We start from the raw sequence: 22,311 nt of genomic DNA, 5'->3' as shown, positions 1-22,311 counted from the left end.
TGGGTCATTCAGAGAACACCCTCGAACTCTGATGTCTGCAATCTATTCTTTCCTTATTGGAGATGACCTCCGGATATAAAACCTTAGGGCAAGTAGTTTGGACTCCCTCACTAGGTGTAGAAGCCTTAAGGAAGAAAGTCGCCAGGCTAAGACCATCAAAGAAGAGTGAAGGGAAAGAGCGAGGGTGAGAGAGAATTGATGACTTCTCATTTCTTGGGTCCTGTCCCTGAGATCTTTGTATTTGCTCTGAGTCTTGTGTCCTGGATTCCCACAATCATTTCAATGAGTCTCCCCATTCCCTGAAGCCAGCTGGAGTTGTGCTCCTCTCAGTTTTGATTCAGACTTGGTTCTCGATCCTTCACTCCCGGACACAAACAGAGGCACCCATTTGTTGCAGCATCATCACGAGTGGAACCCTTTATTCTTTACTGAGAATAGGGTGTGCAGACCACCAAATACAGTTCACCAGCATCCTGGGCAGGAGTGCCCTCAGTGTGAGTGAGTGTGTGTTAGGAGTGTGGCCTTATTGATTCCTGAACCACTCCAAGCATTTACACTGCCCGTGCCAGGCCAATCCTGTCATTTCCTCGATCAAAGACGGAGAAATACCGCCTCAGGAAGACGTTACCCAGGATCCAGGTCTCTCTAAATGTCCTCAGTTTGTTCTCTTTAATGGCGGTATAGCAGTGGCCTCTAGAATTCTGGTGGAGTCAAGACATACACCAGTCAGCATGAGCCCTTACCGGCGACCTCCCCCAATATCCAGACCCAGCACAATTCTTGGTTTTATTTCCCACTTTTTGTGAGTATCAAGGGGTTTTCTCAGCAGCAGGGGATGTGAGAGTTCATGCAAAACCAAAAAGGGCGAAGACATGAGGTTGCCATGAGGAAGGGTGTGGTGAGTGGAGGACTGGGGGTTGGGGAAACAGAGGAACGAAAACAACAAAGCCCTACTGTAGAGTGCAAGGAACTATATTCAATATCCAGAGATAAACCACATGAAAAAGAATAAGAAAAAAGTATACTTTTTATGTGTATAACAGAGTCACATTGCTGTGCAGCAGAACTTACAGCAACACTGAAAATTAGCCACACTTCAATCTAATTTTTAAAAACAGAACACGAGTGTCCAAGTTCCCCTCACTCCCTGTTTCTTTCCTTCTAACTCTGCTCCTTGTTTTCTCTGCAGAGAATCTTGTTTCTCCTCCTGCGTCCCCACAATCTGTACTTTATTAAAAACCTTTATTTTGTATTGGAGTATAGCTGATTAACAATATTCTGAGTTTCTGGTGGACAGTAAACTGACTCTACCATATGTATCCAGGTAACCTGGTCCCAGAGATACCCCTCCCATCCTGTCTGTCATAATACTGAGCGGAGTTCCCTGTGCTAAACAGTAACTCGTTGTTGGTTATCCATCTTAAATAGAGCAGGGCCCACAACACGTTCTTGCAGACTTAACTCAGGAACTCTGGGAAGCCTCCTTCGGCCCACAGTCACCCTCTTTGGCCACTCCAGGCTTGTTCAGTAATGTACTCTGGTTCCCCATCTCCACCTATCAGTCCATAGCCCTCAACACCCCTAGTAAGTCCCCAGTGCCCCAGTGCAGAGCACCTTGGGATGCCATTTGCGTGGAATCCTGGGCACTTTTGCCTAGAACCAAGCAACCCTCCATATGGCTCTATGAGTTTGTGGTTTTAGAATTCCTGAAATTCCCTCTCTTCGTCAAAGTCTTCTTTGAGCCCATCAGCCTGTTCTGAACTCCCGCAGGGAGCTGACATGAAGCCTCCACCCTGGGCCGGGGCTGAGCAGTCACTGTGCACCCTTTATTCACCTTATTATCCAACCTCCCCCAGAGGGGTAAGGTACCCCAACTCACAAAGGAGGCACCTGGCCAGATCAAGGGGAAGATGAGCCGAGAACTAGGCTGACAATGTAATTTATCATACAAACCAGGAAATCTTTGAGAAGGGAAGGGAGACTGTTGATTTATGCTGGGTCATCACACTGGGACTGTCCCCAGCCATTCTCCTTGTAACATGGCCTATTTCAGGGACTGCTAGAGCTGACTTTCATGTTCATGCACATAAGGGTTCAGATTGAATTGAAGCTCTTTGAGGACTGAGGACCTTAGTGTTCCCCTCTCCTTGTGACTCCCACCATGCCAACATGGTGTGGTGTCTCCACATTTATTTCAGGATGATGAGTGTCCCAGATGGCCCTTTAATCTCAAGCAGTTGGTTTGTGAGAGGGTCTGGCCCAGCCACAGGGATCAGCAGCATCTGCAATAGTGCGAGATGGCCTGCAGACGGCACCCTCCTCCCAGCAGCAGCCTAAGGTTTCCTGCAAGCTCCACTTTGAGAACCAACCCTCAGTATTGCCCCCTCACCTTGAGGATGTAGGCTTGAGCTGGCACTGTGTAATTGATGCCGTTGATGGTGAAGATAATAGAGGGCAGAGTATTGATCGTCAAACATGAAACGTAGTGCTGTTAGAGAGAGAGGGAGAAAGGTTGGCCCTGGAAAGCCTTGTTTGTGTGGAGATTGGGAGAGACCCTGGGGCATGACCATTCACCTTGGAACGCCGTGGTGTGGCGCCGATGAGCTTCTGGATGTTATTGACCAGATTTGTTGGGCCTTCAATCAGTGATGTCCCGGTGTCCACAACGGCCTCACAGCCGCCAGAGCAAGCAATAACATTTCCTTTCATGGAGATGCTGAGAGACAGTGGAAGAAAGGGGCATCAAGGTCACTCTGAGTCTCCCCAGAGCTGCCCCCTTCCCGACTGTCTCCTGAACAGCCCTTCATCTCTGGCCCTCTTTTCCTTTGCTCTCGACACGGCACCTTTCTTGACATCCTCGAATGCAGTACTTGAATACACCAGGCTCTTTTGCACCTTGACACAAGCTGGCCTTCCTTCCTAGAGGACTCCACTCCCCTTTGACTAGCAAATTTCCTCTCATCTTCCAGAATCCAGCTGAATTGTCACGGATTCGGGGGAGTTTTTCTCCTGGTGTTTGTCAGTCTCCTGTCTTGGTCACTCTCTGTAGACCCTTTGTCATGTCTGCTGCTGCTGCTAATTCACTTCAGTCGTGTCCAACTCTGTGTGACCCCATAGATGGCAGCCCACCAGGCTCCGCCATCCCTGAGATTTTCCAGGCAAGAGTACTGGAGTGGGTTGCCATTGCCTTCTCCTCATGTCTAGCATGTTCCAAAGTTACAATTCACTATGTGGCAAGTCACTTCATGTTCATCGGCCTTCTTAGATGTGAGGGTGAGTTTTATTCTCATTGCCTCCCTAAAGTGCCTGGCACACAGTGGATGCACAGTGCTTGTCTGTTCAGTGAGTGAATGAGGACTGTGAAAATAATGAGAAACATTCAGATGGCTGTACCTCGTGGGGAACAAATAATGGGTCACACACAGAGTGAAGATGGAGATTGACAGGGGAGGCAGATTTTTTAGTAGGGGGAGAGAGAGACTCCTCTGGGAGAGGGTGTCTCCCAGCACTGCTTCTACAACCAGCTCAGACCCTCAGTCCCTGGCCCAGAAATATATGACTAGCCCACAGAAACTCCAAAGGACAGGTCAGCTTTTGTCTGAATGTATCACACAGAATCTTATCAATTATGCCTCTTGTCCTCAGGTCACCCCTGGATACCACCTTCCTGATTCTCTGTTATAGCTCCTGCCCCACTGTGTGCCCAGGTACATGGGGTGTCTTTTTTATTAGTTGCGTTCATGTCTTAAGACTTCAGCCAACCTCTCTCCACTGCTGGGTAGCTTCTCCCTAAGGAGGCCAGTTTTCCCCATTTTCTCAGGACTGTCCCTGTTTTATAACCGACATTTATCTGTACTGAGAACTTCCTTGGTCCCAGGGAGCCCTGGAGAGTTGGTCATCTTATCACAACTCTGTTCAGGCTGGAGAAATCCTCCCTGAGCCTCTCTTCACCACACTGCAGCCGTGCTCCCTGCCTTACAGGGCAGTGGGTGCAGCCCTCTCCCAGGGGCACAGACCTCCCTGAGCCCTTTCAGGACCCTGGTCAGAGTCCTGATCAGGAGGCCTGGGGATTAGGAACCCATGTGTTGTTTGCATATCATGTTCTTGTGTGTGTTTTTGTATGTGTGTTGGTGTTTGTCTCTGTGTGTGCTTGTGTGTCTCTTAGTAGCTGTGCATGTTTTTATGTGACTCTCTGTATGTTTATATGTATCTGCTTGTTTGTTTCCATGTGTCTGTATGTCTGTCTGTGTCGTTGTGGTTGGTGTATATGTTTGTGTGACTATGTATCCAAGAATGCATTTGTGTGTGTCTGCCTGTGTCGGTGTACAGCAGCGGGAGCATCACCTGGGCTGACCCTCAGAGGGAGAGGCTTACCTGTCCATGTGAACACTCCAGTCGCCTGCTTGGATCAACGGTACCCAGTTGAGTTCTCCCTTGTAGTAACGGTGGTCCACCCCACCAAACATCACCACACTGCCCTCCAGCTTGTTTCTGTAGAGAAAAGAGAGGCAGAATCCTTGGAGTATAGTAACGACAGCACTGTCTGAGAGCTCTGCTTGTCCACCCATCAGGCCCTAATGAGGTTCCCAGGTAAAGATGCAGAAATCGAGGCCAGGAGAGACTAAGATCCAGACTGAGGTTGGATGCTGGCTAATGAGTGGCACAGAGGAGGTTAGAAGCCGAGTCACCTGGCTGGGCTCCACCCACAATGTCTTCTGAAGACGCCCTGGACCTCCTGTGACCTGAGTGCTCAGACACCCTCAGAGAAAAGGGTGCTGAAGGGTTTTGCCTTTGCGCTTGTCCACCTTGTCATTTTTCAAGAAAATCAAGAGTACTAAGGGTTTGGTTTCAGGTCTCCCAGAGTTGACTCCACTAGCCTGAGACCTCTACTGTCCAAAGGACCCCACATTCAGATGGGATCCCACCTCTGCTCTCCCTGTCTTGAAATACCTACTATTTCTTGAAAAAGGGGTCCCACACATTTGTGTCAAACACTTTTGTTTTTAACTGGCTCCTACAAATTGGGTAGCTGGTCCTGGGCTCCCAGTGAAATGCTAATGAGGAAGGAATATATCCACCATCCTTCTCCTTCCTTCATTATCAAATTCATAAGCAAATACTAATGCTTTTCCTTTAACTTGTTTCCTGTTGCCTTCCATTAGCCTTCCTCCTCACTCAACCCCCTATACCAATTTACTGGTCTTGAGCCCAGGAGCAGGGTTGTGTTCCAATAAAACATTATTTAGAAAATCCAGTGGTGAAGTCAGGTAGGGCCCTGGGGCCATAGTAATCCTGGGTTAGATTATCTCTCAGGATACTTCTTTATCAATTGTTCTATAATTTTCATGTAACTGAAAGCATCTGACAGCTAATTTGGAGAAAGGGTTTGTTCATCTCAGACTTACTTGCTCAAGTAGAAGGCAAAAACGGGCTCAGAAATGGCACCTTGATTCTTCAGGTTGTCAAAGATAGGGATGCCTCCAGAGAAGGACATGTTCGGGTAGTTCAAGCCCAAGATGCCATCAAACTGTACACCCTTAAACCCGTATTCCGCCAGGCTTATACCGAAGGCCTGGTCAATACTTACAAGGTCCCCGATCTGTGGGAGAGAAGAGTGTTCGAACATACAGATACGTGAAGTGGGGCTATGACTGGGCTGGAGTGCATTGCAATTAGATCCTCAGAGAAGAATTGAGGCTGGGCTGTGTCTTTGGTGGACCCTAGATGGTTGACCAAGCTGGGAGGGGAATTTGGGTTCCATTTGTGAGAGGCTGTGAATTTTAAAACATCTGCCCCTCTGAAAAACACCACCTGAGGGAGGCAAATTGGCCTCATGACTTCTGTACAGGTGGAGCAAGCCCGAGACAGGCCAGGTCCCATTGGTGCCCCCTTGTGGACGAAACGATCTAGAGCAAGATAGTCTTCCCTGGCATCTCTATGACCTAATGACAGGAATGGACTGCATTCTCTGTAAGGTACTGTGGTTTCTGCATCTGTCCAGAAAGACAGAAGTCGAAAACACAATCTTGCTTGCAGGGTTCTATGCAATTACTGCCTGAGGAATTCACTTTTGGGGATATGTGTGTATCTGTGTGAGTGTGTATGAGAGAGAGAGAGAGAACTACTCATGTGCTTTGGGGAGGCAGGCCATAGGTTTATTAGATTCTCAAGGGTCCCCTAGAGTGAGAACTCATATATCAGGCCCCTTGACTTCTCAGGCCTCCAGTTTCCCACTCTGGATACCTGAAGCCCTTGACTGCACCCAGGGTGCCCAGATCAGTTTTATCCTGTCCCAAAACACCACAAGCAACTACAGTCCTGAAAAGCCAGCCTAACTCCACTGCTTACCACATGTGTGACCTCAGCAAGGCCCTTGCTGTCTGCATCTCAGTTTCCCCATATGTCTCATGAGCTAATCAGACCACCTGCTGTGTGAGGTTGTTGCAGAATTAAACCAGTTATCACCTGAAAGTGCCTGGAACAGTCTGTGAATGTAAAAGTGGGTGCTTTTTTCCTGTCTTCTCACACCCAGCAAAATGAACCTTGAAATCCTCATGGTCAGAGGAGCTGCAAGTCCACACCTCAAGCCACTCTCTGCGTTAGATAATCTGTTTGCTTGTGTTTCACCATGGGCACTGCCTCCCAAGGGACATGATCCTGTGGGTAAGATGGCCAATATCTATGGGAGTCAGGCTAGGAAGAGTCCTGCCAGGTGGTCCTGCATCTGTTTTGCAAGCAGTGGTCACTCCATAGCCAGTCCTGACTCAGCATTTCCTATACTGTTACCCGAACTGTGTCATGAACAACAAGTCCTTTCATCCTTCCAGAACTGTAGTTGATGCTGAAGATCTTTTCGGTAGACCGGAAAGTGGATGACCGAAGATGTATGAACATAACCTGTGTAGCTGCAGACACAAGAGATCAGTCTCATCAAGTGCCAAGGGTGGAAACAGGGCAGCAGGGCAAGTGAAACATGGTCTGGATATGGGGTGTCTGTACTCACAACAGGCTGGGCTGTTGCAAAAGACGGAGGGCACCCACAAGTCAGATGAGCCTGTGTCAAAAACAACCTGGAATTCCTGAGGGGGTGTTCCAATGGTGATGTTACCCACGTAGAGCTTCTACAGGGAAAAGGAGGGAGTGGGTTGGTGCAGAACTGGCTACCCTCTATTCCCACGCTGCTGCCTCCGTCTGGGCATCACATATCTCTTGAGATCACTTTCTAACCACCGTGAGCTCACAGACTTTGCTTACAGAGGAATCTGAATTTGATATATTTTTCCTGTGTTCCATTTTATGCAGAATATTGACTATATGACCAGGCATTGAAGTGGTACCTCCTTCTTGGAAGCACAGAGGCATAACCACTGGACATCCAGGACCCCTGGACACCCAGAGAAGTCCTGGTGCCTTCATTTGAGAAGCTCTGTAGTCTCTTCAAACCCAGCCTTAGCTCCCCCTTCTCCAGGAGGTCCTTCTTGAATAACCTCAGCCACTCTCTCTAAACTCAGAACACATCCAATTAACACCACACAGGTCACCCTTTTATTTGACATGTATTTACTCTTTGCCTGTCTCTCAGGCTGGCATGGACATTCTTGAAGACAAAATAAGCCCATTTCTAATCTGAAAACAGTAAGCACTGTGTTAGATTCTTATGGCCTTGCACGGAATCTGGGTTCAGTAACTTTTTACTGCTGTGGTTCTTGCATCTGTGGAAACTGAATTCTTCTGCCTGGGGATGCACAATTGCTTTGCAGTTGGTTCTACCTTTTGATCAGTGATGGTTCACTTTTCATCTGTAACTGAGTGGCTCACTTAGCTCAGAAGGAACAATCTCCCTCAAGTTAATGACACATCTTTGACACAGAAATGGAAATTTACCTGCCACCTGGTAATTGCCTAGCTCAGTCACAAAGACCAACAGTTGAGGATGAGAGTGCCTTCTCCTTTGCGTGGGGTCTCTGTTTTCCAGTGTTTCTGACTCCTGCAGGAACCCCAACCCCAACATCCCACCTGGCACCTCCAGATGAGCCCCAGTGCTAGGCTAGAACACCATGGGGTGCTCTGGAGCACCATGCTCCCAAAATACTTACATCCATGATGTTCCTCAGTGGGTGAATAGTTAGATTTGAGCCACGAGAGGAGATCTGGGACAGTCTGTAATCATGTTCCTTCAGTAAACTGTTCAGCATGTTTTTTTCACTGAGGGATTTTCTCATGGTCTTCACTCTCCTTAGAGGTATTCTTTCACCGAGCATTTGACAAAGAAAACAAAGAAGGAGCTATGATTAGCTGTCATTGTAATGGCCCGGTGCATTTTCTAGTCATTTTTATGAGGCACATTATTATCAGAATTTTATGCATATACCATGGCAAAGACATGAATTTGAATACAGGTTCTGTTCTGCAATCTATGGTAAGCCATATGACCATGTGGGGTCTCAGACTACCCTTCGGTAAAACGGTGGAATGTAACAATACAAACCCTCCAAATAGAATATCTTGTGGATAAGTGAAGTGATGGACATAAGGTACCTGATAAATAGGAAGTCTCAACAATGACAGCCATTAGCTGTTGCCATCCCACTCTATTCTTCCCATAAAAGCTCAAGGGTGGCGGTAGAAGGGTGACTCTTATCCTCTTTTACAAGGGAGCAGTTTGAAATGAAAGAGATTTCTGAGTAGGCTGTGGTCACACTGCTTGTCAGATATAAAACAGCGTATATTTCTCCAAGTTGAAAGAGAAGAGAGGGTTGAAAGAACAATTCAAAAGATAGGAAACAAGTAAGGGAAATTCAGAGGCTTGAGAAGGAAGGATGAGTCAAATGAAAAATCGAAAGAAAACAGCACAGAGAGAAATACACTCACAGAGACTTCCAAAGAGATGGAGAGACAAATGATAGCGATACCGAGATGCAGACATAGACACATACACACGGAAGCAGAGCGGGAACAGAGAGGACATGGTGAATAAAAGGTAGAAAAGCTCTATTCCACAGGACCACACCTACATCTGCACAGACTGTTCACTGGACAGTTGCATGGAGTTCCAACTTCAATAGGTCATGACATGACAGGACCCCAAGACGTGTGCAGTTATGCAAATCTACACCAAGACTTTGGGATCCGCAGTTCCTATAGCAAGCTCCTTATCAATAAGGAAGCGTTGAATTTTAAGACACTTAGGGAAATATTCCATTCCCTTCTAAACCTGAGGGATGGAAGAATAATCAGATGAAAAGAAAAATCTGAGAAAGGAATATGATGTTGCTTACAGTCCCCATACTTACTTGACTATGCACTCTGAGAAGGCCACCAGCCCGAGGAGCACAAGCCACTTCATGCTTCTTTCCTGGCTCCAAGTACTCAGGGAAGTTCAGGTTCTTAGCATGTAGTGGTCACTGGAAGCCCCTAGTTATATATGCTCCCCATGTCCTAGTTTTCCCCTTTAGGCCACTAATAGATCTGGAAAAAAAAAACACAAAGCTCTCGATAAAATCTTTACCTTCATCGGTGTCCTGGGGGAATGGACTTTGAAGCTTCTCAGAACACAGAGAATTTACCTGTTATCTCTTCCTTGAAGTTTGGCTGGAAAATCAAACTGATCTGAATGGACATCTAAGAATATGGAGAACCTTGCCTATTTGGAGAAAAAAACTGCTAAGAACATCAACAAAATGGATACTAAGGGTCATGCACAATATTCGTGGTTTCTTGTCATTTTCCTAGCCACTTCATGAGATATGCATTGCTATCTTCATTGGAGAGGAGATTTCTAGGAGGATAAGATGTCAAATGGCAAAGTGAAGACTTCAGGGACAGCCCAGGGACATACAACTGGCTTTCGGTAGTGGACTAATGGCAGACATCAGGGGCACCTATGATGCCAGTCTGCATCAAAGATTTAGGGCAGAGCAGTACTCCATTGCATGGTTTCAGTACTGGAAGAAATGTCATATGCATCCACAAGATATTTTATATCAACCAACAAATGTACAAGGAAGAACTGTGTGCTGGGTTCTGGGTTAAAGGCTTCAAAGTCAAAGGTGATCAAGGCAAAAGTAGTCTTTATCTTAAGAGAACTAGCAGTCTAGTTGTCACAAGCTCATGGCCCCATGAGGCAAGAGAAGTGATACCAGGACTAGGTGGCCATGTTGGACCCTGGGCAGCACAGGCCTTACCACTGGGAGCAACCTTATCTCCACTTCAACTATGCTGGAAAGCAGGCCAGGTGGCCATGATTTCAAGAGATGTCAGAAGAGTGCATATTTATGTACAGTCTACTGATTTTAATATTAGCAAATAATTTTTTTTCCAAAAAAACAGTGGGCCAAAATCTTCACAGAGATGTGCTAGAATCAGCCTTCACTCTGCAGGTTTTTATTTCTGGCCTAGAGTTGGGAGTGCAGTGTGGACAGAGAAGAATTTAATGCAAGTTGGTTGATTTACAAAGAGACTGAATACATAATTAACAGGGTTTTTTCCTTTCTATTTGTAAAGGAAGATAAAATACAAACCAACCAATTTAACTGCTGAAGATTAATTGATATATTTCTGACATAATTTCCCCATAGGGTCTACGCTATGAAAAATTTTGTCTGCCATACCAAACATACAAAAATCTTATTTTGAAATGTCTTCCCAAAGAAGATAAAACAGCTGTGGCAGCCAAAGTAAAGACAATCCTGTTTAATGACTCATCCAGGACTCTCAGGGCCTATTCCTGCATGAGATCTAGCCATGCCTGTCCCTTGAATACAAGGAGCCTCTCCTGTTGCCAGGTATAAGTAGATGGGGCACTGTGTCTTAATCCTCATTTTTGCATAGTGTTTAACTTCTGTTTTGGTGGTTAAATCCCAAAAGGCGGAATGTGATTTCACTGACAAGTGACTCACATACATGCGCTTTGAAATATGGTGTTGGAGAAGACCCTTGTGAGTCCCTTGGACTGCAAGATGATCAAACCAGTCGATCCTAAATGAAATCAGTTCAGAATATTCACTGGAAGGACTGATGCTGAAGTTGAAGTTCCAGTTATTTGCACACCTGATGGGAAAAACTGACTCATTGGAAAGGATTGAAGGCAGGAGATGAAGGGGGAAGACAGAGGATGAGATGGTTGGATGGCATCACCAAGGCTACGGACATGAGCTTGAGCAAGCTCCAGGAGTTGGTGAGGGATAGGGAAGCTTGGCATGCTGCAGTCTATGGCATTGCAAAGAGAAGGACACAACTGGAGGACAGAACTGAACTGATCAAATTGAGAACAAAGACTAAGAAATCTAATTGCATCAAGTTGTTGACTAGCTGCCTATAACAACACATTACTAAGACCTACAAAACCTTTTAGAACTAACACCCAAAAAAGATGTCCTTTTCATTATTGGGGACTGGAATGCAAAAGTAGGAAGTCAAGAAACACCTGGAGTAACAGGCAAATTTGGCCTTGGAGCACGAAATGAAGCAGGGCAAGGGCTAATAAGGTTTTGCCAAGAGAACGCACTGGCCATAGCAAACACCCTCTTCCAACAACACAAGACAAGACTTTACACATGGACATCACCAGATGGTCAACACCGAAATTAGATTGATTATATTCTTTGCAGCCAAAGATGGAGAAGCTCTATACAGTTAGCAAAAACAAGATCAGGAGCTGACTGTGGCTCAGATCATGAACTCCTTATTGCCAAATTCAGACTTAAGTTGAAGAAAGTAGGGAAAACTACTAGACCATTCAGATATGACCCAGATCAAATCCCTTATGATTATACAGTGGAAGTAAGAAATAGATTTAAAGGACTAGATCTGATAGATAGAGTGCCTAATGAACTCTGGATGGAGGTTTGTGACATTGTACAGGAGACAGGGACCAAGAACATCCCCATGGAACAGAAATGCAAAAAAGCAAAATGGATGTCTGAGGAGGCCTTACAAATAGCTGTGAAAAGAAAAGAAGCGAAAAGCAAAGGAGAAAAGGAAAGATATAAGCATCTCAATGCAGAGTTCCAAAGAATATCTAGGAGAGATAAGAAAGCATTCCTTAGCGATCAATGCAAAGAAATAGAGGAAAACAACAGAATAGGAAAAACAAGAGCTCTTTTCAAGAAAATTAGAGATATCAAGGGAATATTTCCTGTAATGATGTGCTCAATAAAGGACAGAAATGGTATGGAACTAACAGAAGCAGAAGATATTAAGAAGAGGTGGAAAGAATACACAGAAGAACTGTACAAAAAGATCTTCATGATGAAGATAATCACGATGGCGTGATCACTCACCTGGAGCCAGACATCTTGGAATGTGAAGTCAAGTGGGCCTTAGAGAGCATCACTATGAACAAAGCTAGTGGAGGTGATGGAATTCCAATTAGCTATTTCAAATCCTGAAAGATGATGCTGTGAAAGATGATGCTTCACTCAATATGCCAGCAACTTTGGAAAACTCAGCAGTGGCCACAGGACTGGAAAAGGTCAGTCTTCATTTCAATCCCAAAGAAAGGCAATGACAAAGAATGCTCAGACTACCACATAATTGCACTCATCTCCCACGCTAGTAAAGTCATGCTCAAAATTCTCCAAGCCAGGCTTCAACAATATGTGAACCGTGAACTTCCAGATGTTCAAGTAGGTTTTAGAAAAGGCAGAGGCACCAGAGATCAAATTGCCAACATCCGCTGGATCATGGAGAAAGCAAGAGAGTTCCAGAAAAACATCTATTTCTTCTTCATTGACTCTGCCAAAGCCTTGACTGTGTGGATCGCGATAAACTGCGGAACATTCTGAAAGAGATGGGAATCCCAGACCACCTGACCTGTCTCTTGAGAAATCTGTATGCAGGTCAGGAAGCAACAGTTAGAACTGGACATGGAACAACAGACTGGTTCCAAATAGGAGAAGGAGTACGTCAAGGTTGTATATTGTCACCCTGCTTATTTAACTTATATGCAGAGTACATCATGAGGAACGCTGGGCTGGAAGAAGCACAAGCTGGAATCAAGATTGCCGGGAGAAATATCAATAACCTCAGATATGCAGATGACACTACCCTTATGGCAGAAAGTAAAGAGGAACTCAAAGGCCTCTTGATGAAAGTGAAAGAGGAGAGTGAAAAGGTTGGCTTGAAGCTCAACATTCAGAAACGAAGATCATGGCATCTGGTCCCATCACTTCATGGGAAATAGATGGAAAAACAGTGGAAAGAGTGTAAGACTTTATATTTTTGGGTTCCAAAATCACTGCAGATGGTGATTGCAGCCATGAAATTAAAAGACGCTTACTCCTTGGAAGGAAAGTTATGACCAACCTAGATAGCATATTCAAAAGCAGAGACATTACTTTGCCAACCAAGGTCCGTCTAGTCAAGGCTATGGTTTTTCCCGTGGTCATGTATGGATGTGAGAGTTGGACTGTGAAGAAAGATGATCGCCGAAGAATTGATGCTTTTGAACTGTGGTGCTGGAGAAGACTCTTGAGAGTCCCTTGGACTGCAAGGAAATCCAACCAGTCCATTCTAAAGGAGATCAATCCTGGGTGTTCATTGGAAGGACTGATGCTAAGGCTGAAACTCCAATACTTTGGCCACCTCATGCGACGAGTTGACTCACTGGAAAAGACTCTGATGCTGGGAGGGATTGGGGGTGGGAGGAGACGGGGATGACAGAGAATGAGATGGCTGGATGGCATCACCGACTCGATGGACATGAGTTGAGTGAACTCAGGGAGTTGGTGATGGACAGGGAGGCCTGGCGTGCTGTGATTCATGGAGTCGCAAAGAGTCGGACACGACTGAGTGACTGAACTGAACTGAATTGACTTATATGGCTTTAAAATTAAGACTTATGACTCTACATTAAGAGTGGTGTATCTTCTAAGGAAAAACAAAAATACTACCCTCAAAACCAAAGAAAACGAAAAGAAAAACAGGAAAATCTGAAACTATATTCAGCAACTTCAGTTCAGTTCAGTTGCTCAGTCGTGTCCAACTCTTTGTGAGCCCATGAACTGCAGCACGGTGATGCCATCCAACCATCTCATCCTTTGTCATCCCCTTCTCCTCCTGCCCTCAATCTTTTCCAACATCAGGGTCTTTTCAAATGAGTCAGCTCTTCGCATCTGGTGGAAAAGTATTGGAGTTTCAGCTTCAGCGTCAGTCCTTCCAGTGAACATTCAGTACTGATTTCCTTTAGGATAGACTGGTTGGATCTCCTTGCAGTCCAAGGGACACTCAAAAGTTTTCTCCAACACCACAGTTCAAAAGCATCAATTCTTCGGCGATCAACTTTCTTCACAGTCCAACTCTCACATCCATACATGACCATGGGAAAAACCATAGCCTTGACTAGAAGGGACCTTTGCTGACATAGTAGTGTCTCTGCTGTTCAATATGCTATCTAGGTTGGTCACAACTTTCCTTCCAAGGTGTAAGCGTCTTTTAATTGCATGGCTGCAATCACCATTTGCAGTGATTTTAGAGACCAGGAAAATGAAGTCAACTGCTGTCTCCACTGTTTCCTCATCTATTTGCCATGAAGTGATGGGACCGGATGCCATGATCTTAGTTTCCTAAATGTTGACCTTTAAGCCTACTTTTTCACTCTCCTCTTTCACCTTCTTCAAGAGGGTCTTTAGTTCTTCTTCACTTTCTGCCATAAAGGTGGTGTCATCTGCATATCTTAGGTTATTGGTATTTCTGCTGGCAATATTGATTCCAGTCTGTGCTTCCTCCAGCCCAGCGTTTTCATGATGTACTCTGCATATAAGTTAAATAAGCAGGGTGACAATATACAGCCTTGACGTACTATTTTCCTGTTTGGAACCAGTCATATTTCCATGTCCAGGTCTAACTGTTGCTTCCTGAACTGCATATGAGTTTCTCAAGAGGCAGGTCAGGTGGTCTGGTATTCCCATCTCTTTAAGAATTTTCCACATTTTATTGTGATCCACACAGTCAAAGGCTTTGGCAGAGTCAGTAAAGCAGAAGTAGGCGTTTTTCGGGAATTCTCTTGCTTTTTCGATAATCCATCAGATATTGGCAATATGATGTCTGGTTCTTCTACCTTTTCTAAAACCAGTTTGAATATCTGGAAGTGCACGGTTCACGTATTGCTGAAGCATGGCTTCGAGAATTTTACGCATGACTTTACTAGCGTGTGAGATTAGTGCAATTGTGCAGAGTTTGAGCATTCTTTGGCACTGCCTTTCTTTGGGATTGGAATGAAGACTGACCTTTTCCTGTCCTATGGCCACTGCTGAGTTTTCCAAATTTGTTGGCATATTGAGTGCAGCACTTTCATAGCATCATCTTTTAGGATTTGAAATAGCTCAACTGGAATTCCATCTCCTCCACGTGCTTTGTTCATAGTGATGCTTCCTAAGGCCCATGTGATTTCACATTCCAGGATGTCTGGCTCTAGGTGAGTGATCATACCTTCGTGATTATCTGGGTCGTGAAGATCTTTTTTGTACAGTTCTTCTGTATATTCTTTCCACCTCTTCTTAATATCTTCTTCTTCTGTTAGGTCCATACCATTTCTTTATTTTATTGAGCTTATCTTTGCATGAAATATTCTTTTGGTATCTCTTATTTTCTTGAAGAGATCTCTAGTCATTCCCGTTTAATTGATTTCCTCTATTTCTTTGTATTGATCCCTGAGGAAGGCTTTCTTATCTCTCCTTGCTATTCTTTGGAACTCGGTATTCAAATGGGTATATATTTCCTTTTCTCCTACTCTTTTTGCTTCCCTTCTCTTCACAGCTATCAGTAAGGCCTCCTCAGATAGCCATTTTCCTTTTTTGCATTTCTTTTTCTTGGGGATGGTCTTGATTCCTGTCTCCTAGACAATGTCATGAGCCTCCTTCCATAGTTCATCAGGCATTCTGTCTATCAGATCTAGTCCCTTAAATCTATTTCTCACTTCCACTGGATAGCCATAAGGGATTTGATTTAGGTCATACCTGAATGGTCTAGTGGTTTTCCCTACTTTCTTCAATTTAAGTCTGAATTTGGCAATAAGGAGTTCATGATCTGAGCCACCATCAGCTCCTAGTCTTGTTTTTACTGACTGTATAGAACTTCTCCATCTTTGGCTACAAATAATATAATCAATCTGATTTTGGTGTCAACCATCTGGTGATGTCCATGTGTAGAGTCTTCTCTTGTGTTGTTGGAATATTGTGTTTGCTATGACCAGTGTGTTCTCTTACTAAAGCTCTATTAGCCTTTGCCCTGTTTCATCCCATATTCCAAGGCCAAGTTTGCCTGTTAATCCTGGTATTTCTTGACTTTCTACTTTTGCATTCCAGTCCCCTCTAATGAAAAGGGCATCTTTTTGGGTTCTACTTCTAGAAGGTCTTGTAGGTCTTCATAGAACTCTTCAAGTTAAGCTTCTTCAGTGTTACTGATGGGGGCATAGACTCGGATTACCCTGATATTCAATGGTTTGATTGGAAACAGAGATCATTCTGTCATTTTTGAGATTGCATCCAAGTACTGCATTTCAGACTCTTTTGTTGACTATGATGGCTACTCCATTTCTTCTAAGGGATTCCTGCCCACGGTAGTAGATATTATGGTCATTGGAATTAAATTCACCCATTCCAGTTCATCTCAGTTCGCTGATTCCTAGAATGTCGATGTTCACTCTTGTCATCTCCTGTTTGACCACTTCCAATTTGCCTGGATTCATGGGCCTAACAATCCAGGCCTATGTGATATTGATCCCTTCAGCATCAAATCTTGCTTCGATCACCAGTCCCATCCACAACTGTGTGTTGTCTTTGCTTTGGCTCCATCCCTTCATCCTTTCTGGAGTTATTTCTCCACTGATCTCCAGTAGCATATTGGGCACCTACCGACCTGGGGAGCTCATCTTTCAGTGTTCTGTCTTTTTGCCTTATCATACTGTTCATGGGGTTCTCAAGGCAAGAATACTGAAGTAGTTTGCCATTCCCTTCTCCAGTGGACCACATTCTGTCAGACCTCTCCACCATGACGCGTCTGTCTTGGGTGGCCCCACATGGCATGACTTAGTTTCATTGAGTTAGACAAGGCTGTGGTCCATGTGACGGACTGGCTAGTTTTCTGTGACTGCGGTTTCAGTCTGTCTGCCCTCTGATACCCTCTCTCAGTGCCTACCGTCTTACTTGGGCTTCTCTTACCTTGGACGTGGGGTATCTCTTCACGGCTGCTCCGGCAAAGCGCAGCCTCTGCTCTATTCCTTGGAAGTAGGGTAGCTCCTCTCTGCTGCCACCCCTGACCTTGGACATGGGGTAGCTCCTCTCCGCCGTGCTTCTGTGCTGCTATTGCAGCTACCACGCTTCTGCACCACCATTGCAGCTGCAGCGAGTAATGATTCAACAACTTATTGTTCCTCATATTATTTCTGTTATTGTGACAGAATCGTACATATGTTAACAGGTAAAAACAAGACAATGATTAAACCTAAACCTTTCACTGGCTAGAAAAACAGGTTCATGCATAACATAAAGAAGTTGTATTAAAACCCTGCTGTCTTAAATCTTGAACTGAAAGCATAAGTTTGTACCAACTAATTATATTTCTTTTTATTTTTTAAGGAAAATGTGTCCTTCCTCCTCTGACCACTGTAAAGCCTAGAAGAAATGACAACTTGATAATAGTGACTATTCTGAGGTCTAACATGCAGCTTCTAAATGCATTTCCCATCAGACGATCTTAAAGAGCTGGCTGATTTCAGGATTGGGTAAAGAAATGCACAAAATAATCTTGGGAATCTTGAATGACCAGAAACCTAAGGGACTTCAAAGACCAGTGGGGACTGGAGAGAAAGTTTAGAAATCCAAATGAAAATGCCAAACATCTACCAGTTTTTTGGGCAGAATGATATTTTAGCCTCTCAACACACTATGTTTGTCATAGCTTTCCTGCCAAGAAGCAAGTGCCTTCTGATTTTATGGCTACAGGCACCATCCACAGTGGTTTTAGAGGCTAAATCAAGAAATCTGTCACTGCTTCCAACTTTTTTCCCTTCTATTTGCTGTGAAGAATGGGGCTGGATCCCATGATCTTAGTTTTTTAATATTTAATTTTAAGCTGGCCGAATGTGTCCAAATGTTAACAGGCAATATCTAATTTGTCACTGTGATAGATTGGTAGGGCACCAACTCACCGTTCTGAGCACTGAGAAAGGAAAATAATCATCAATATTTATGCTATTTTTGATTCTATTAAGCATATGTTATGTAACTACAAACAGTTCCAGGAAAACAAGCTAGACTGTCCCCTCTGGAGGTGATGAGAGAGTGATGGGGAGCAACTATAATACAGATGAAGCCTCACTCACTGGGCTGCAGCTCACCTCCTGCTGTGGAGGTCGGGTTCCTAATAGACCAAGGACTGGTGCTGGCCCACTGTGCTTGTATTGTGGACTCCTGCTCTAAACCCAATAGTGGGACATTCTGTAAGACAAACCACCATGCTTCCTCCCAGTTTCTGAACAAATAAATGGCATTAAAATTGGGAGAGGAACAGTTATTTCATCTTCAAGGAGAACAACCAAGTGCAACATATGAGAATATTCTCTCAATAAACTGTGGAAAGGCAACTGCTTCTTGAGAATCAGGGAAATTTGCGCATGGACTGGATATTAGATGTTAATTTTATTGGAAACAAAATAGCATTTTTTCACATCCTATTATTTACCCCAAATACTATTATGTGTATATGTGAAATGTTCATCTCGCCCCAAAACACTTCAAGAAAAATGAATAAGAAGTAAAAGAGAGAATGAAATGAGCATCTGTCTTGATTTCAAAACAGATCTGCATAGCTGCTATGGATTGAATTTTGTCTACCCTTGATTCCCAAAGTAATGGTAGTAGGAAGTAAGGCCTTTGGGAGGTACGCAAGTTGGCACGGGGTTTTGGTGGAGACCCCTTATGATGGGATTAGCCTCTCCCTCTTTTTCTCTCTTATTCTCTCTCTTCCTCCTTCCCTTCCCCCACCACATGTGAGAACATAGCAAGAGAAAGACCTGATGCAAGTCAAGAATGTCTTCACTGGGAACTCAGTTGTCCACCACCTTGACATTGCATAGGCTCCTGTCTATGACAGCCTGTGGGACTGAGAGGTTAGTTTTGTAGTTATTGATGCCGAATGATGAAATATAGAGTTCATGACACACTTCTTGCTTATATTTGCTATGTTTCAAATTGTTTTGTAGTAAGAGGAGAAGGCAATGGCACCCCACTCCAGTACTCTTGCCTGGAAAATCCCATGGATGGAGGAGCCTCTTGGGCTGCAGTCCACGGGGGTGCTAAGAGTCGCACACAACTGAGCGACTTCACTTTCACTTTTCACTTTCATGCATTGGAGAAGGAAATGGCAACCCACTCCTGTGTTCTTGCCTGGAAAATCTCAGGGACGGGGGAGCCTGTTGGGCTAACGTCTATGGGGTCGCACAGAGTGGGACACGACTGAAGCGACTTAGCAGCAGCAGAAGCAGCAAGAGGTTTATAGAAAGTCCATATTGAAGTTTCTGTGTTAGTGATACCTTGAGAAGCCCAAGGTAGCAGATTCAGGCAGCTCCCCAATGAACGAGTGGTTTGAGGACAGCATGCTCTCCCCCCTCCCCCATGTGCATCTCCATTACCCTGCTAAGCTGAGTCATCTAGTTGTAGAGCTTGATGATTCAGGACAGGGTCTGGAAGCAGAAGGAACGCAGACATCTTCAGAAAGAATGAACTGGGCAGACCCCTCCTTGATTTTCCCTTCTTTAGTACCATCTGCAGGTGAGGAAGGGCCTGTGGAGGGAGGGAGTCACAAGTGGGACTGCGTAGATATCTGCAAGAGAAGGGAGGAGGAATTCAGAACCCAGGAACGAGGAGGTGGGGAGCTTGCACAGGACCCAGGAGGGACGGAAAAAGGACTGGGAAAAGAATAGAGCCTACCTGAGGGCCAGACCTACCTGAGTCTTCAGGTTAAAATTGAAGGTCACGTCTTTCCTGCTGGAATTCCTACTCCAGATGTGGAGGGGAGAGAGCTGTACTCACTGCTAAAAGTCATGGGGAGAGGGACAGCCTCCCTCAGAGGCCCTTTGATTCCACTCTAACTGTGGTCATCATCCCAAGCCACAGAGCAAATGGCAGGTCATCCAAAAGATGACCTACTTTAAATAGTATTTAAAATATTGCAAAATTTGTCCAAGAGCCTGAATATATCTAGTTCCCAGAGTTTTTTTAGGAGAGATGATTCATCAGAAAGCTTAATTTGGGTTTAGGGTTAGGGTTAGGGTCCAAAAGATGACCTATTTAAAATCGCATTTAAAATACTACAAAACTTGTCTAAGAGTCCTGGCATATCTTATTCCCAGGCTTTTCTAGGAGTGATGATTCATCAGCCTAATTTGGGTTTCTGCTGAGTCATTTACAAGCTTCCCCATTGGTAACTTCTGACTTAAAACTACCTGATCTCATCCCACATAACCCAAATGATGGTAAGTTCCAGTGGGCAAGGCCTCTAAGGTCCTCGGTGTCACAGCAGCTGTGGGCCAAGTTGTCTACCACTCCCAGCCCTGAGCCCAGAACCATGAACATCACCAGATAGTTACAGTCCCCTGCCCACCAGAGGCAGCCTCAGCAGCCTCAGCAACAGGCACCTCTGAGCGACTTGTCCACTAATTGGCACTGAGCTTCAGTCTGGGACAAGTGTTCTGGAGCAAGTCCAGTCTCCCTTATCTAAAATGTGGGACACTTAACCCTGTGGTGTATTACTCACCTTAAGGATGAAGGTAAGTTAGTGAAGACTTGGGACCCAGGAACTCCGGTTCTCAGGCTAGGAGACTTCCAGGAAGGGAAAGATGAGAGAAAGCTCAATTGCATCCACTGCTGGGCAGCTCTGAGATGTCTGCAAGCACCAGAGTGGAAGTTCCTTTCCTGTTGCCCCTCAAGTCTGGTTCCAATTTTATCAGCAGACCTGCCTCCATGTAGCACCAGGAAAGCAATATTCAGCGCTGTCTCTTCTGGGTTCCAGGCACAGTGGGGAGCCCCATCTGTAGTAACCCCAAGAGGCAGTCACTCAGGTGGTGACTAATTCACTCCCAACTCAGGATCCAAAGAACTCCTGCTACTCATTCACACAACACAGACCCTTGGCTGACTCTGTAACATGAACCTGAATTCACAGCGAGAAGCATTCTCTTCTCAGCCTTCTGGCAACTTAGATAAGTGTCTTATGTTTCCTCAGGGAACCCCTGGCTGAGCGAGGCTGGGGTCTGAGACTAGCCTGGATGAAGGGGATGTGTACCTCTTTGATGTTCCAAATAGACCTTGGAGCTTCAAAGACCTTGAGAGAGTTACAACCACATTTATGTTTTTTAGGGACTTGGTTATATGAATCTGTTTGGAGAAAAGGGACAGAAACACAAGACAAGGCTGGACATCTCTGGGTCACAGCTGACTGTGAGTTGAATTCCAGCCACCAAGCTTCAGAGTCAACGGCTGATGTTATTCACAAGCCACCTTTGAAGAAGGAATAGAGTAAAGAGTTTATGGGCAGAGAGCAGTGTGGTCAAAGGGCCATGGGATCACACAGGGCAACATGAAACAAGAGTCATTACTGGTTTCTTTGCTCTATCAGTTCCTTGGAGTTTCTACTCCTGAGAACAAGTACGTGGAGAGAGTCAGAGGCACTGGTGGTCCCCTGGCACCTGATGCTCCTGGTGATAACCAGACTGTGTACACCTCCCTGAGTCCAGAGCTTATTCAGCCTTGTGATAGACCCAGGTTCACCCTTCTTGGGAAGACTGAGATGCCTCATTGCTGCTAACTCACAACTTAAGTATGGGATGAGGTTATGGTGGTTGACCTGTATGCCAAGTTCCAAGCATGGAAGGAAGATTGACAGTGGAAGGATAACAATTTATTAAGCTCGGTTACCTTGGTCCCTAGCAGTGCCTACTTCCCACATCTAGAATGTTTTTCTCCCAGCTTTTTGCATGGCCGGGTCCTTCTCAACATTTAGCATCATCACAAATGAGTCTCTCTCAGGATTGCTTTCCCCTGGCCATTCCACTCTCACAATCACAGACCCTGATCCAAAAAGGGCATATAGACACTTCCTTCAGTCAAAACAATAATTATAGTTACCAAGTGGAAAGGTGGGAGAGGGATAAATTGAGAGTTTGAGATTAATATATTTATACTACTATATTTAATAGATAATCAACAAAGACCTACTGTACAGCACAGGAATTGTGCTCAATAATCTGTAATATCATGTATGGGAAACGAATCTAAGAAAGAATAGATACATGTGTATGTATAATGTAATTAA

The 22,311-nt window shown here is 44.8% G+C and overlaps 1 protein-coding gene across 1 annotated transcript; it reads right to left on the bottom strand.

Annotated features, from left to right (window-relative positions):
• Window positions 1-551: 551 nt before the first annotated feature.
• LOC148773861 (pregnancy-associated glycoprotein 1-like) lies at window positions 552-9,394 on the bottom strand. Its single transcript, XM_088832117.1, has 9 exons — window positions 9,294-9,394; window positions 8,097-8,247; window positions 7,004-7,121; window positions 6,787-6,905; window positions 5,406-5,599; window positions 4,375-4,491; window positions 2,575-2,716; window positions 2,390-2,488; window positions 552-701 (listed from the first exon to the last, which is right to left on the bottom strand). Exons 1-9 carry the CDS (start codon window positions 9,344-9,346, stop codon window positions 552-554), a joined length of 1,143 nt encoding a protein of 380 aa, XP_088688243.1. The 5' UTR covers window positions 9,347-9,394.
• Between the last annotated feature and the right edge of the window lie 12,917 nt (window positions 9,395-22,311).

The sequence above is a fragment of the Moschus berezovskii genome, chromosome 25 (assembly GCF_049115385.1).
Source record: "Moschus berezovskii isolate FMDL1 chromosome 25, NW_MosBer_1.0, whole genome shotgun sequence".
NCBI classification, from domain to species: domain Eukaryota; kingdom Metazoa; phylum Chordata; class Mammalia; order Artiodactyla; family Moschidae; genus Moschus; species Moschus berezovskii.
Note: the sequence above shows the minus strand (reverse complement) of the source record. Positions and strands in the feature narration are given on the sequence as shown.

Coding starts and splice junctions, on each gene's coding strand:
- LOC148773861 (XM_088832117.1), bottom strand. CDS start 9,346: ATGAAGTGGCTTGTGCTCCTCGGGCTGGTGGCCTTCTCAGAGTGCATA. Junction 5,600..6,786: donor TTGTTCATGACACAGTTCGG/GTAACAGTATAG, acceptor TCTCTCCCACAG/ATCGGGGACCTTGTAAGTAT. Junction 2,489..2,574: donor CCACACCACGGCGTTCCAAG/GTGAATGGTCAT, acceptor TCTCTCTAACAG/CACTACGTTTCATGTTTGAC.